General features: G+C 29.0%; 1 protein-coding gene across 14 annotated transcripts in view; it reads left to right on the plus strand.

Moving 5' to 3' along the window:
- LOC145249624 (inositol 1,4,5-trisphosphate-gated calcium channel ITPR1-like) overlaps positions 1–16,844 on the plus strand; it is a 385,709-nt gene that overhangs the window by 193,462 nt on the left and 175,403 nt on the right. For 10 of the 14 annotated variants that reach the window (XM_080111355.1, XM_080111359.1, XM_080111358.1 and 7 more), the window contains exons 14-17: positions 266–407; positions 3,677–3,835; positions 6,974–7,146; positions 15,661–15,687. In XM_080111355.1, coding sequence (XP_079967481.1) covers positions 266–407; positions 3,677–3,835; positions 6,974–7,146; positions 15,661–15,687 — 501 coding nt within the window. The remainder of the gene's footprint in view (positions 1–265; positions 408–3,676; positions 3,836–6,973; positions 7,147–15,660; positions 15,688–16,844) is intronic. The other 4 variants (XM_080111356.1, XM_080111360.1, XM_080111367.1 and 1 more) reach the window with 1 other exon arrangement.

The raw sequence follows: 16,844 nt of genomic DNA on the forward strand, positions 1-16,844 counted from the left end.
TCTGATTTTTTTTTTTTTTTTTTTTTTTTTTTCATTTTTTTTTTTTTTTTTCATTTGTGTTTTTTTTTTTTTTTTTTAAAGAAAAAATTCTAATTATAAGAATGATTTAAAAAAAAAAAAAAAAACTATGAAGTAAAACTAGTGGAAATCTTCATTGAAATGGACGTATCATTTTGATCTTTTTATTTTGCTAGCTGTTTCAACACTCAATCTGATTTTTATTTTGAAATTTTCACCTGAATTCTATTAATTTCTATATTTTCAGATTTGTCACTCAGCTGCTCTCTGACCTTCTCTACTTTTTGGCAAATTTGGAGAATACTGGCGGTGACCCCTTAGAATTAGAAGTTTCTAAACCTGACAGAGAACGACAGAAACTCCTTCGGGAACAGAATATTCTCAAACAAGTTTGTAGATCTAAATGCTAATTTCTCTTAATAATGGATAAGTAATGATGCAGATGAACAGCATTATCTTTTTTTTTTTTTCTTTTTTTTTGTTGCCGCTGATGTTGATTCACTAAGATTTCTCAGACCAATAAACGACAGTTATTGTTAGCTGGAGTTTGATTTCAAGTACTCTTCACTTCATCTTCAAGTCAATGTAAACAAATTTTTGTTAAATAACAAAATTCTACTCAATTTCCATCATTGCCGATCACTACTGATCTACTACATTCAGGCCTTGATAAGTGGTGATTCCCTTACAAAAAAAAAAAAAAAAAAAGCCCTACCAGATCAGGCAGTCTGAAAATACCGGCTTTCTGACCTCGAGTGCATTAAACATCGATGTTATTTTTTTGACTTTCCCTTTTGCAGAACTTAATCCTGTTCTGCAAAACCACAAAGAACAATTTTCCTTTACAAAACAACCAAACTAAACACCATGAATAAATATTTGAAGGATTTGATGCTGCTGGTAAACATTTACCAAAATGACTGAACCCAAAAAAAGGTTGATATGCTATATAACAAAACAACCAAACCAAATCTGCTTATTTCATTGTTGCCAATCACTTTGCATTCTCACCTTATCTGTAATTTGAGTGATAATGAAGCGCCTTTAGATTCCAGTACTCTGTGCCCTTCCAGTGAAGATCTAGATGGTATTTCCCTCTTTGATGTTCTTAATACAGGTGATAACTAATAGAATGAATTAACACTTCTATTCAGTCTTAGTTGACAGAATGAGAATAATCTATCTACATTAATTCAATTTGAAGTCCTGTACAGATTCCCCAACTTCGAAAAGATGCATCTGAAGAAGGTCAAAGATTACATTAACTGAAATATTGTGAATATAACAGTCAAGATAAGAATAGTAATTCAAATCTTCTAACATAAAGTTAACTTATAAGACGTTAAAAGTTGGACTTAAATAGCATTTAAGATGACATATCAAACTTTTGTTCTGACTTGATAATTTCCAGTTATTATGGTACTAAACTTTTAGTACTATAACATAATTCACTACAGTTTAGTGTATTTATTTGCTTCCCCACCAAAGCAAATTAGGCACAAGGCCGTTTTTAATGTGGGGTAAAAACCAGCTCCCCTAAAAGTAGGCAAAAAGGGGGCACTCTGGTTACCAAAAATAATAATTGTCCCAGTATAGAGGGTTTACCCTCGATTGACTGGTACAAATTATCTTAAGTGCAGCATCTGAAGAACAGATACTACACTTTGATCCCGGCCCGAAGGTCAAAGTTTAGTAAAACATTACATAATCCCACTTTTTAATATTAAAACATTTTCAATAATTATAATAAAATCAATATCAAGAGGGATTAACTCCAACTATACCTATAAAAAGGGTTGTCTCTTATAATTTTATTTTAATTTTTCTGAAAAAGTTAAAAATTGTGACAACCTAAAAACTAAAATTACTTAGTTTCATCTTGGACAATACTAGTAATAAAATATACTATTGTAAAGAATGTGCATATTAATGGCAGAGATTCTTCACTGTAAGCAATTTTAAGAATCTGCTCCAATTCCATGAAAGTTACTCCTCACCCTATCATGTAGAACGAACACCAGCTATTTAAATGATGTTTCCAGATGTGATCTTGGCATCGCTGACATTGTATCACTCTTTGAACCAGTTGGTTTGACAGAAAGGATGACAAATGGTCTGATGATCTGACAGTTTTTTTCCTTTTCAAATGGCAAGTCACTAATATTGAATGTAATTTGTGTTTACACTTTTGCACCCTCGTCAATAATGAATTGGTCACAAATCCCGAACATGTAACAGTAAAGGACCATTAGTGATCAAAACATGTTCTTAAGACATTTATTTCATCCAGTTTCTGTAAAGAAGACTGAATGAATTGATCCTGTGATGCAGAACTTCCTCGGCTGTCTGGGTCTATTAATCATGTATCACACTGAGAACCTTTGCCAGTATTTGAGCCTATCAAGCCAGCAGGACATCCAATGAAACTTTCTGATGTTCCTATTATAGATTTTTTTTTTTTTTTCAATTTGGCAGTTAAAAAAGTTTTTAATAATATAGTAACAAAGTAAATGTTTACATGCATTTTTAAATTAAATCTAATATTAATATTTTGTAAAATGAATTTATTGAAGAAATTTTTTATTTAAAAAGAAAAAATATTACCAAACGATACAAGATGAAAATGAATGAAAGTGATGTTGAACAATTTATTTGAATTTGAAACAACAAAACACAGTTTTTCTGTTTTAAAGTAATCCCATTTGAGTCTAACACACTTTCCCATTCTTCTATGCCAAACATCTATGCATTACTGGAAAGATTGCTCAGTAATATACAAACCGTTTGATGGTTTACATACCTTAAAACGTTACCTTTTCCATTTTAAAGAAAAGCAAAAGTTACGTATAATTAGAACAGGTTGTTTCCAGAATTCCTTGTTTATTGTTCATTCCTCATAGCTCATAACTGAAACAACAAATAAAGAAAAGCATGGTTGCAGGAATCCTAAGATCTCACGTTAGATAACGCTATCTACTCATTCCTCTTTGAGCATAGCTCATCCAGTCATGTTACTTTTCAAGCAGAATATTTACATCTTGATACTGATGCGTTTTCCTTTTTTTTTTTTTTTTTTTTTTTTTTTTTTTTTTTTTTTTTTTTTTTTTAATGAATTATTTGATTCACTCTTTTTCATCGAAAATATTTGAATTTTCTAAATTGATTATTTGTTCTTGAATGATCCAACATTTATGAACTAATAAAATAATTTGGATAGTTGATCTCATCTTAGACATTATTTTCACAGCATTTTTACCAATGTAACCTCCTACCATTTTTCAGGTATATTTTGTCAAACTCTGGAATCTGTATGGAATTTTGAATGGAAACCACAATCTACAGGAGTATCTTGCTCTCATTCCATCAGTCATGGCCAGGTAGAAGTCTCAAGTAATTCATAATTGCTAGCCTAGTATTCTGTTTGAAATTCTGTACAGATTCAGAAGTTTGACAAGATGAACCTGAAGATGGTTGGCAGTTACACCATCCGAAATATTGTGGAAACAACATCCAAGATAAGAATAGTAGTTCAAATAATACAAATTATCAAACTTCATCTCAAAAATTTCTAAACTTAATAAGAACTATTAGATTTAGTCAATCTTTTGCAATTGTTATACATTTTGGGCTAAAAGGTAAAACTTTCTTTTTTTGTCAGATTTTCAAGATTTTACAAGCTCCTTTTAAAGACCACGGAGATGGTCCATTTCTTCGCATGGAAGAACTGGCTGACCAACGCCACTCAAGCTACCGCTACATCTGTAGATTATGTTACCGAATTCTTAATCTTTCCCAACAAAGTTACAGAAAAAATCAGGTTAGTATATCAAAAGTATTTCATAAATGAACTTAAAAAATATTTTAATTTTTTTATTGGTAGTTGTTCCAAAAACAACACAGAAACCAAGTAAAATAGTAGGGTGCTGATTATTTTCCTTTTTTGCTTTCTTTTTCATTTCTATTTAAATAGTAATACACATGAAAAAAAAAATGAAATGGCTCAAAATATTTCAATATTGGTATATATAGAAAAAGCTTGATGAGCTAAGAAAGAATCTTAAAAAAATTTTTAAATCCAATTCAAATTAAAGAAGTTATGACTATTTTTGTGCCTCACACATTTGGATATTTTTCCCTAAAGACCATATGCGTTTTGTCACATTTTTTATATTACTTTTTCAGTAAAAATGCTATATCTTTGTTAAAACACAAGATTAAGCAACAAAATTTGCCATATCAGTGCATTTTTCTGCGAGGAATCAAAATGTGTTGCTGAAAATTTCCAGAAATTAATGGTTTCCAAATCTGCAGTAAATAAAATGCACATAAATATGCTGCAATTCCTTAAAAATGCCGTGTATCCATTAAAAGAAAAGTTACAGAATTCAAAACTGAATTGTAATGCATTTTATGTACAAAAAACTGAAATCAAAATCTAGGACTGTTTAAAAATGAATATATTGCAATATTTCTTTGGTATTATAGTAGATTAATACCTTTGGTTTACCCCACCCCCACCTGACCACCTTTTTAAAATATCTAATTCTACCTTTGTAGGCAATTTACATGTGAACACCTTGAAAAACTTTAATGAAAGATAAACAAATATTATTTTAGAATTTAATGTAAAATGATTGCCCATTTTAAGCCATTCCACCGTTTTATGGCAGTTAACAATTTTTTTTTCCACGGAAGATAAATCCTGTGTGTGTGTTTTTTTTTTTTTTTTTTTTTTCTAAAGACGATTATGTGTGGTTTTAAGAGGGTCTTTGTGCAATTAGGTGAGAATGAGGAGGTTGCCACTCTGATTTTGAGTTAATGATAGAAACAAAACAAAAACAATTTTAGAATTTAGAGTGGGAAATTGGTTTCACATAAATTTAATGTAAAATAATTCACCATTTCAGAACCGTTCTAGCATTTTAGGACAGTTGACCAATTTATTTTTTATGGGAGATAAATCATGTGCACTTGTCTTTAAGGAAGAGTTTTGTTTTTTGAGATGCTTATATGTAGCTTACCAAGGAATTGCTTAGTAGGGAGCTTGCCACTCAGACCTAATTTTATTAATAGGGTTAAAGATTTTAGGAAGAGGAGGCTTGCCACTTATAACTAGAGTTAGAGGTAGGATTAAGGGAATTTTTTTAAGAGAGCATTTGACACCAATATTTACGGTTATGCCTTATATGTTGAACATCAAATTACTTTTAAAAATGTAAATTTACATAAATGATGGATGTGAAACTTTATAAGAATTACGACAAGTAAACAAAAATAAAGTTTATTTAAAACAAGTGACGTCACTAACAGAAAATGACGTTTTGTTCACAAATTTTGGATGAATTTAACTTTTATTTTCAATTACATTTCTTGTCCAAGTGACACATTATTTCATTAAACTTTCCAGTTTAAGACATTTTTTATTTCTCAACTTCATTAGAAACTGAGCACCCCTGGCAGATATTTAAACATTGATTTTGGATTTTTTTTTTTTTTTAATTGGGTCGATTAATGTCCATTCCAGGTATTTTTTATGATAGTACCCAGTATAGTATAAACACCCTCTACCTCCCCATGTTAAGAACAGCTTTCAGGATAAACACCTCCAACCTGGGGAGGTTGGGAGTGTTTATACTACGTTGGGTACTCTCATAAAAAAAAAAAAAAATGCCCTATTTGATAACAATTGAAAAAAATTGTAAAAAGAGAGAAAAATATATATTAAAGGTACCACTCGCACATGTGAACCAAGTAGATTATTTCACATTTTTAGTTGGTCAAAACAAAAAAACTTACCGTTAAAAACTAATTCAATGGATAAAAGTGCACTCAAGTTACATATTTACAAAGCTTATTTTCTTGTCTTTTCAACCATATAAACATTGTTAAATTTGACCAGAAATAATGGCAGACTGATTGGGATTGTTTTAATTATATGTTCTGATAATTGAATAGCTCTAATTAAGTTAATTATATTTTGATAACAAAATAGCTCTAACTAAACATGTTAGAACATTTTTTGTAAAATTCGTTCTGGAATAAAAAGTTAAAAAATAAAACATCTGTTTACAACCATGCTACAGATAGTTTTTAAATTTTTAGCTACCACAAGAGAAAACAACATACAATTATACTTTTAATGGCTGAAAACGGTAAAAAGATTGATTTACTTAACAGTGGGTGTCTGAAAAAAAATCTTCCAAATTTTCAATAGTTATGTTGAAGTTTCTTTTTAAACATAAAACACAAAATACAAGTGGTCAAAAGTATTTCGGACACCCCAAACTATTAAATGACATCTATTCTGATTAGTTTCCAAATTTCATACAAATACAGTACAAGCATTTACAAATGGGGAGGCATTACAAAACCTTACCGAAAATGCTGTTTTATGATGTTAACATTTTTATCACTTTATTTGCTTAAAACCCTTAAAATATATAATGTATGTTATTTATTAATTCATTTGAAAGTATATTCATTTCCAAACAAAACAGTAGTATTTTGAGGACTTAGTGTTTTGGTTTTTAAAATATGATTTTAGCGGAACCCACTTGAAATCTGTGATTATCCAAAGCATTTTATCGTACATGTGTATTGCTAATTTAAAAAGCAAATTGCAATAATTTGCATATGAATTGAAGAACAGTCGAATGGAGGCACGTGTTCCCAGAGGTGATTGAGGAAGTTTTAAAGTAAAAATGTTACACACTTTCTGAGCTATTATTTTTTTTATCTAGAAGGCTCGGCAATGTTGAGTAGCCTTCGTAGTCTTAATGAAAAAAAAAAGAAAAAAAACACAACTAGTTGATTTGGAAAGTAGTTATAGTTTTATTAATATCAGTTAAAAAGGTAAAAATACATTCCATGAATTGATTAAAATAAATTCAACAATTTTTCAGTGATTCAATTATTTTTTTTTATTTATTTATTTATTATTTTTTTTTTTTTTCAGGAATATATTGCTAAACAGTTTCCATTTATGCAAAAACAAATTGGATATGATGTTTTAGCTGAAGACACCATTACGGCGTTGCTTCATAACAACCGTAAATTACTGGAAGAACACATCACAGAATCAGAAATTGAGACATTTGTTGCATTGGTGCGCAAAAATAGAGAACCAAGGTTAGTTTCAATTTGATACATTAAGAATAGATGACAATTTTATAAATGCAAAATTTTTGTATCTGAACAGCTTTTTTTTTGACTTTAAAGAAAAATTCAACTCTTAATTCAGAGAGAACATTCAATCTCAGCCTGGTGAACATACTTCAGGTGATTACGCCTGAGAGCTTTAGCTTCTTTAAATCAACCAGAATGGATACTTTGATTTGGCCAGAACCCCCAAAGGTGTCCTCTGGTAGAAATGATCAGAATTTTCTATTAAATAATCATAACAGGAAAATCGATTGTATACTAGAAGGAACAGATCATTGTTTGTTTTTTTGTTTTTTAGCAGGAATGATTATTACTCTAGAAAACAAGAATTAAACAGCTTTATAAAAGTAAAGAACTATAAACCAGTTATACATTTTTATTTAAATGAATTTTTACACTGCCAAGAATATAATAAGCACTATATACAAAAGGCTTTATTAATTTGAATGGATCAAGCATTTTTTCTTTTCTCAGACACTTTAGTAACTTTCCAAGTAATCATATTTTTATCTATTTACTGACTTTTAAACCAATTTGTTTTGATAGTTAGAATGTATATTACCAATATAATTAAAAATAATTTTTGGACTAGAAAATATATACTTGAGAATAGCATTGTTTTCTTTTTAGTTTCTATCTTAGTAAATTTGTTTTAAAAATGTCACAACTGAATATTCAATTTCTTTTGTTTTATCATAATCAACTTTACAAACTGATTTGTCATCTTTTAAACCAAGGTTATTTGTCAGGTTATAATTTTATGGGTTTTTATGCTCATTTTAGCATTTTGATATCTCAGCAAGTTTTAGTTTCCAGGTTTAAAAATAATTTCCCATTTTTTTGTGAAATAATGTTAATTAATGAAAGGTTTATTGAAAATCTTCAACTGAAAAAAATCTTTTCTGCTTTGAATAAACAATATTAGAATTTATTTAGAAATAATTTGGACTCAAAAGAGCCTATTTTTTTTTTTTTTTTTTTTTTTTTCTTAAATTTGCATTTGTACCAATCCTGTTTGTATACATTTTTTTTTTTGTAAATTTAAATTCTTTTTTATACCAATATTTTTTTGTTGTTGTAAATTTAAATTCTTTATACCAATTTTTTTTTTTTTGTTTTTTGGTTTTATTGAAAAGAATTCAAATATTATTTAATAACAGTATTCCCAGCCAGGTCAAATTTGACAAACTCCTTTTGATGATTCATGTTTTAAAACATATTTTCCAAAATAAAATGACTTGCAATCCAAATTATGTTCTTGATATTTATTGTACTGGTCTTTCAATCAGTCATTTTGAGCCTTCATCAACCGTAATGCTTTTAAAATTTTCCTACTTTTTTTTTTTCTTAAGGTTTTCTCTAGATTCTCTGCTGACAGAATTGTTCTAACTGGCTTCAGATATTTAAGCTCTGGCTTTAATAGGTAGATTTGCTAACCCTGAAGAATCGTGCATGTTATCGTATACAGTTCACAAACACAATAGGGAGACAATATGGATATTCAAGAAATCAATCCAAAAGATCAATGTGTTTTTTGTTTGAAAAGTCTACAAAATAATAAGTGATTAATATAACATTTTGATTCTATTTTTTCATTGAATTGTTTAGTTTATCTTCAACATAATACATTTCAACAACAATGATCCTGTAATTGGAGCTGGTTATCGACCATTGGAATCAAAAGGCACTCAAATTAGCCCTAGCACTAACATGGCCCCTGTGAAGAACTTTAATATACAGTACATAAAAATCCTGTTAAAAAACTAACTATAAAATATTTATATTAGATATCTAATATCATAGACCGTCAACCCAAGGTGAAAATTATCACTTTTAATAAGATGTAAAAGGGGTGGGGATTTTAAAAATTATTTTTTGATATGTGTATAAAATCATAAGAAACTTTTGAAAATTTTTGACATGCAAGATTTTGATGCATTAATTAATAATTTGAATTTTAATTGTCAAATTAGATCCTAACTTTTGAGTTCTTTATGTAAAAAAAAGTAACCAATCAGGATACATCTTTCATTTACTTACTTATAATCGACCAATCACAATGATTGTAGTACATGTTAAAATCAAGATGGCGGCATCTAGCAAAAAGAAAATGTAAACAAAACTATTTTCGATTTCATCTTGGCAAAATAACATCTCACATTTTCTTAATTTTATTTTTGCACTTTTGTAAATCAGGACTTAATCTATTATAATAAATACCAAGTGTTCAGAGAGAGTGAAATATGTTAGAATATTTGTTTTCATTTTAAACAGCAATATTAAAAATATATACAAAAATCCATCCTCTGCTTCAAAGAATCGCAATTTTAAAATAAAATAAATATAAATTATTGATCAATAATTTTCATCGTTAATGCTTTTAAGTAATCAAAATTTTTTAACTTTGTAGATAAACACTCACTGTTATTCCTCTCCCCACTTTTATTATTTTCTAAGTATTTATTTAAAGAATTCGAAGTAAGTTTATTATTTTCTAAGTATTTATTTAAAGAATTCGAAAACTTTTCATTATCTTTGGAAAGAAAAAATATTTTAGAATTTAGTATAGTGATTAGTTATGTGTACCAATGTAATGTAAAATGATATCTCATTTCCGGACCATTCTAATTTTTTAAGGAAACTAATTAATCTTTTTACCACTAACCCTAAGTCTGAGTGACAAGGACATGATATGCAATAGCCTAAAAAGTAGAACCTCCTTAAAAAGAACATGCATAATTTATTTGACATAGTAAAAAGAAAAAACAAAATGGTTATCTGCTTTAATATGCAAGAACGATTTGAAAATGAGGGATAATTGTATGTTAAGTTAACATGCAAAACTGATAAAAATTCTAAATTGACTTTTTATTTTTATTTTTTAATTTCTGTCAAGTTTTTCAAGATATTCACACATAATTGCCTAAAATAGAATCTCAAATTTTTTAGGGAGGAGAGCAGACAGTGTTCACCTACAACATGGCTCTACAATTTTATCTATTAGCTTCTGATATGCAAATTTGGTTATACTTGCAACAGTTTGAATCTTGCTGATTCTCTCACTTTTCATCTGGAGCATGAGGTGCAATGGGGGAAATTAGCATGTTAATTTTAACCAAGCTTCTCTGCTTTTACTAGCAATGCTCAGACACTTTTTTCAGTTCCAGTTTCAATCCTAGAAGTTCATACTAGATCTAAAATAAAAGAACCTGTATCTAATCTATTTCTAAGGTTGCTGAAAAAAATGGATGAATCTTTTTTTACTGCTGCAAAAGTATAAACTCCTGATGCAATATGTTAGCTTTACAAAACTCAGATACATCCTAAGTTGGATGCCGTTTCCAAATTAGGAAGGTGTTGCTTAGATAATTTTTTTTCATTTTTTGACAGTTCAAAATCAACTTCATAATCTAATGGGGAAGGTAATCTCTTTAGAGCCCCTTTCCCACAGAAGAAACCTTGCTAGTCTTTCTCTACTTTATCATTTGATCAAATTTGTTCACAACCAAATTATGGAAACCAAGAAAATGAGACTGAAAAGTCTGAAAGATTTCGTCAAGCAGATTCAAGAAATGAATGCTGTTGATACTTATATAAAACAGGATATTTAAGACAAAAGTTGATTAAAAATTTCCTTGTGTTAAGTAGTCCTAAAATGAGATCACAGGTGATCTTAGCTATGTGAATAACATTTCAATGTCTTCTCTTTTCGAGTTAAAATGAGTACTCTGCGAGGAAATACAGACCACAACACCAAGCGAAAGATGTTAATCATAAAATTACAGCGACTTATCACTACAATAGTAAACAAGTCATACACGCTCAAATTGAAATCCTCTATTTGTAAATTAGAGAAACACTATTAGATAAGTTACACCTTCTGTGTTATGGCCACCAGACCCAATAAATTTGCAAAAGGCTGAAAGGACAGTACTCCACATTTTATATAACTTTCTTGCATGGATAGTTAATGCATCTGAAGCATTAGGTACAGAAAAATTGTGGATGTATTTGCATCTGCCCATAGAAAGCTTTTGTCTATTTCACAAAATGTATTTTCAGCTTCTAATAGATGGACATTAATGGCAAATTATTTGTTATGGTTGTACACCATCTATTTAGATCTGCACAATTGGTTGGTTTGTTAAATGTTTGAAACATATTGCTTCTAACTTTGTTTTAAATCATAATACAGTGGAATCTGAAATTGGGATGAATCATGAAAAAAATCTCTTCCATCCACTTATTCAAACAACTTTGATATGCAACAATAATGATTTGGGTGAGGAACTATTTTCTGGACATGAAACAACCTACAGTAATAGTGATATGCTTATACAAAACAATGTATGTCCTTTATCGATTACATGAGGTTCATCCAATATTTAAGATTCTATTTCTGAAATGAACAAGGAAAAAACATTGAAGCCACTAGAAATATATCAAGTTACATACTCTAATTAGCCTTCATGCAAATCCAGATATCCATCTTCCTGATTGTCATTGTAGGAAATTAAGTTCCAGAAAATTTAATGGATTTAATAAAATGCTCTATCAAATATAAAGAAGTTAATGTAAAAATGTAAACATTTGTATGTCTACAAACCAAGGTACAATGCATAGATATGTGCAAATGTTGTGAAATTACTGGAAATAATGCTGTAAAAGATGATGACACTAATAAAGACAATGATAATATTAATGAAGTGATATAACAAATGATGTTTTTTAAATAAAACACTATATGATCTTATTCATTTTATTTTTTACTTTAAGTAAACTGCCATAAATGAGTGTTTCATTTATATCACTAATTATTTAAAATCTGTTCTTATTTGTAACTTTAAGAATAAAAAAGAAATATAATCTAAATTTATTTTGAATAAAAGTTGACAATTATTGTATATTTGGGTGAAGAAACTAACTTGGAAATTATGCAAGAATGCAAATATATATAAAGTTAAAATAATGTCTCTATGCACAACAAGAACAGAAGTTGTAAGACTGCCTGACAACATAAAGATTGGCCAAAGTTTTATCTGGACCTTATTTCTCCATATTAAGTTATGCTATAGAAATGTTAACTCAAAAGCTAAAGACCAAACTTTTAGTTAGTGATTGCTGTTACAAAATAGCATCACATTCATGCATTAAAATTTAAAACATTGGAAATCAAAAAACCACAATTTTCAGCTTTGAAACCTTTCAATATCAAAACTATATTACATGGAGGACTTCATTATCTACAATTTGGGCAAAGCAGTGAGTCTATGATGAAGAAAATCGAAGTTATTGCCAAAAATATGGCTTTCACCTATTCTTTGACCTTGAACTTTAACCTTTAAAGTAGATATCTAAGAGTTAAATCCATTCTAATTTGGATCATGATCAATATTTTGACCAAGTTTAGTGATGATTGGTCAAACCATGTGAACTCCAGGCTGTACCAAAATAAACAAATAGTTATAAACATGACTGAAAACAACTTTCTCGTAAAAAAAACAAACAAACAAAATCAACTATAGGTAAAAACAACTATAATTTTGTGTGATGAGTCATATTGGTAGAATATAAGTGCGTCTACATGAGAAATATCAAAATTTAACAAAAAAAAATCTATTTTTAAGTTATACATATAAAATATTGAAGTAGCATTACAGAAAATGTCTGAAAAAAAGCTTTTTTTTTTTTTTTTTTCTACAAATAATTTCGACTTTGAAATAGATTATAAAGATTAAGTTCAATATCCACATAATAAATCATGAAGAATTTAATTGGGAATAAAATATACTTAACTACATGTTTGTATGTTTATTGGTTTGGGTGCTACTAGCGTTTAAGTAAGTCATCATGTTGTATTTGAATAATTGTCAGCCATCTTTAAATATGGCTGCCATTCTCGCGAACGTGTAATATTTATTCTTATGAAAAATATGTTCAGGAGTCTATTAACATTCATTTGCCACCATTTTTTCTTCCAAAACCCCCTACAGAGGTCACAGAATCAAAAATCTAGAGGGATTTTAACCTTCGGGCCCATAGTTTATCAGTGTCTCTTTTTTGATTTTTGTCATTAAGAGATTCTTCCTACAAAATCAATATTTGATTCTATTTTATCTTGATAAACTGATCTACCCATTTTGGAAATAATTGACTTATTTGGAAATAATAAATATCGTTACATCTAAATGCCAAGGGTAGCGATTCATGGCAGTTATGGCCACAGAATCATGATGTATAATTTTTTAACATACTTTTGTTAATACACATTTTTTTAATTATACCACAATATTTGTCTTGATTATTACTGGCTTGAACAACTATGATTCTTTTCATGGAACATTGCAGTAAGTTGAACAATAGAATGTAATTTGATTTAATTCCTTCCTGAAAATATTTAGACTGGATCAGAATTATTTTCCTACAGATGACATCTTAAAAATGATTGAGGGACATAATTTCTTATTACAGAGTTACTTCCTTTGTTTGATGCAAAAATATGGGAGGGGGTCAAGTAAAAATTACTGAGCAATGCAGGATAAGTGCAACTAGTATATTTATATATTTATTTAACATTTCAAATTTTTTTTCAATTTTATTGGGACAATATCCGTTCGTAAAATTTAAAAGGTTTAATTAAGATCAGTCTGTCTGGCATGAAGTAATTCAATATTTTAGAATTGGTTTGTTAGCCTACAAGGCAACAAGTGTACATTTTCCATATGTTTTTATTGTATAGATTGAAATTGCTATATGGAAATTGGTAATGATTTTCACTTTGTGTCTATTTTCACTGCAATAGACTAATCCTATGCTGAAATGGCATAATTATGTTGACACACCAGTTTTCATAAGATCACTCAAGTTGAGCAATGTTGAACCTAGTCACTACCAGATGGGTGACCATTTGGGAATACCAGGTGCTGTATGTGTTAAGCTGTTGACACCTCCCTGCAGAAATTACAAAATCTAGCATTGTCATCTCATCTGAACAGGATATATAACCACATGTGAATTTAATATTCCTAGAAATTTTCTCCTTTTGACAGAAGCCAGATCAGTCTGCCTAGCATGAATGCCACTTTATTCCAGTTTTTCATATATTAAAATTCAGATTATTCAGATATACTTTTTCAAAGGAAAAAAGGTGTTCAATAATGTACAAAAGCTACATGTAAACAATAAATATAAATCTCTCTCAGTTTCTAAGTTTGGTTTGAGTAGTCCATTATATTCCTAACAAAGTAGCTTTGGTTATTTCACAGTAGGATACAATTGTTTTGACTTTTGCTATTTTCTGAAAAGATGATTTTTGCTTAGGTTCTTACCGATTATGGAGGCTCAGAAATAGATTGATATATAAAGCAAAAGAATTCGAAAACTTTTCATTATCTGAACAGAATTTATAATGTTAATAAGAAAACCCCTTTTTATTAGGTAATGCTGTTGTATTAGTGACATCCATTCACCCTCACCCTAAGAAAATATCGTTCATGGAATCCTTAACAAAATTCACAATCTTTTTTGCTATCCAACCATATTTGGTACAAATAAATTTTAATCTATGCCTGTTTTGTCTCGGTTATGAATGTCCAACAGTATTTATTTATTTATTTGTTATTCAATGATATGCTACAGTTTATCCCTCAACATTGTTCAATACTAAGTGTTACCTAGTAGTCATTAAGATTTTGACACAGATGCTGTGGGAGGTGAATAGAAGGTTCCATAAAATAGTGCAACTCTCCACTCTACAAATGACTAATTGGAATAGCTGTGTGGACAATTTGGTGATTTTTCTCATCAGTAACTATAATCCAGAATAAACCACGCTTACTGGATCTTAATCCACCTCCACTCCTTGATTATTTAAAAAAAATTTGTTTGTATTTGGATTTATTTCCAATATAATTTCTATCAAAATAATCCTTAAACTATTTCTGATTCGAAGAGGATTATCACAGCCGAAATCATGACAATGCCAATACAGGTGTTAGGGTTATGGATAATTTTCCACATATCCATATATGCTGTCAATTCAAAGGTTCACATTTGGAACATATCATTGAACAACTATAAAACAAACTGTTAGGCATTTATGACTGAAACTTGGTGGACAAGTCAGGTGTAGACTAATGTTTATTTGTAACAGATATGGTTGGATTGCAAAAAGATTTAATTAACGATTCCATAAGTGACATTTTTTAAGTCACTATAATTCTTAATCAAAGACAGTGACAACCAATTATTTTATGTTCATTCAATTTTGCTACAAGATTTTACTTGCCATTCAAAATTTCTGAATTCTTTTCACATGTTAGCTGGTTTTTATTTTTTGCAAGAAAATGATATAAAAACAAAAAATGAAACATTTTAAAGATGAAAACCTTTCCATTTTGTGCTATTAGTATTTTTCACCATTTTCTATCGCATCTTTCTGATTCTCTTGAAATACTCACTTTGATTGCTTATTGTCTACAGATCCAATGCTCCAAGTCAACCATGGAGGTATTTGACACTCTGCCTCTGCATTTAATAGCAGTTCATGTTCTAATGCCCATAGTGTGTGTCGTTTTCTTTTTCTCGCACATTCATCATGTTTCATTTTCATCACCCCACCCCACCAACATAGCCACCATAGTTTTTCCTCTGAAAGCACTATTTCTATTGGTACACAATAGCCACACTGAGATAGTCGATCTTTTTTTTTTTTTTTTTTTTTTTTTCATATTTTGTACAGGTGGAATCACAAAAAATCGTTGTTCCTTTCTATGAATTTATCTAAAACTGCCACGAAAAAAAAATGTTATTTAATTAAGCTGAACCATAATTTTGGATAATCCAAGACTTCTTTGTCTTTAATTATAGCATATAATAAATCTACTGATATAAATTTATTTTCGGCAAGATAAATGATGGACTTGTCTTAAAGAAGTAATGCTAGGTTAGTGTTTTCATATGAACCTGATTTATATTAAGGATATTTAACCATGTCATTTTTACTTTTGAAAACACCAAGTTTTTCTTGATTAAAAATCTATTAAATAAGGTAAATATTATGAATAATAATTTTTTGAGATTGAGTCCAAAAACATAATTAGACACTTCATTAAACTTTAATAAAATCCTGTGTTGAAGACAAACTTGTTTCACATATAACACTGCACAATATCACACATGATCAATGGAAACACAGAAAGAATGAAATTGTAAAAATGGGATTGAAAGAATTCTCTCTCTTTTCAGTAAAATTATATTTTTTACTATCACTTTTTTTTACAGAAACCTACACAATGCTAGTAAATTATGTAGTCTATTTGTATTGATGTCTTTATTAATTGGAGAATAATGTACAAAAATGATTGTCGATTAATCCTTGAAAAATCAAATTTCATGATATATATATTGAAAAATGATAAAAAATGTAATGAATTCAGACAAGATTAGAAAGGGCCTGGAGAAGATACTTCTCATGCCAATTTAAAATTCAGTTTATGAAGAAGAAACAAAAATGAAAAAAAAAAAAATGAAAAGCAAAGAATCCAATTCTGACAATGAGTTGAAGATCCAATAAATAATTAATCAATGACTGAAGATTTACATGATTTCCTGGTGCTGAAGAATAAAATGTTAAGATTGTCAGATGAGATGTAAATTCCTTCATA

The sequence above is a fragment of the Euprymna scolopes genome, chromosome 28 (genome assembly GCF_053919585.1).
Source record: "Euprymna scolopes isolate OS-2025 chromosome 28, ASM5391958v1, whole genome shotgun sequence".
Lineage (NCBI taxonomy): Eukaryota > Metazoa > Mollusca > Cephalopoda > Sepiida > Sepiolidae > Euprymna > Euprymna scolopes.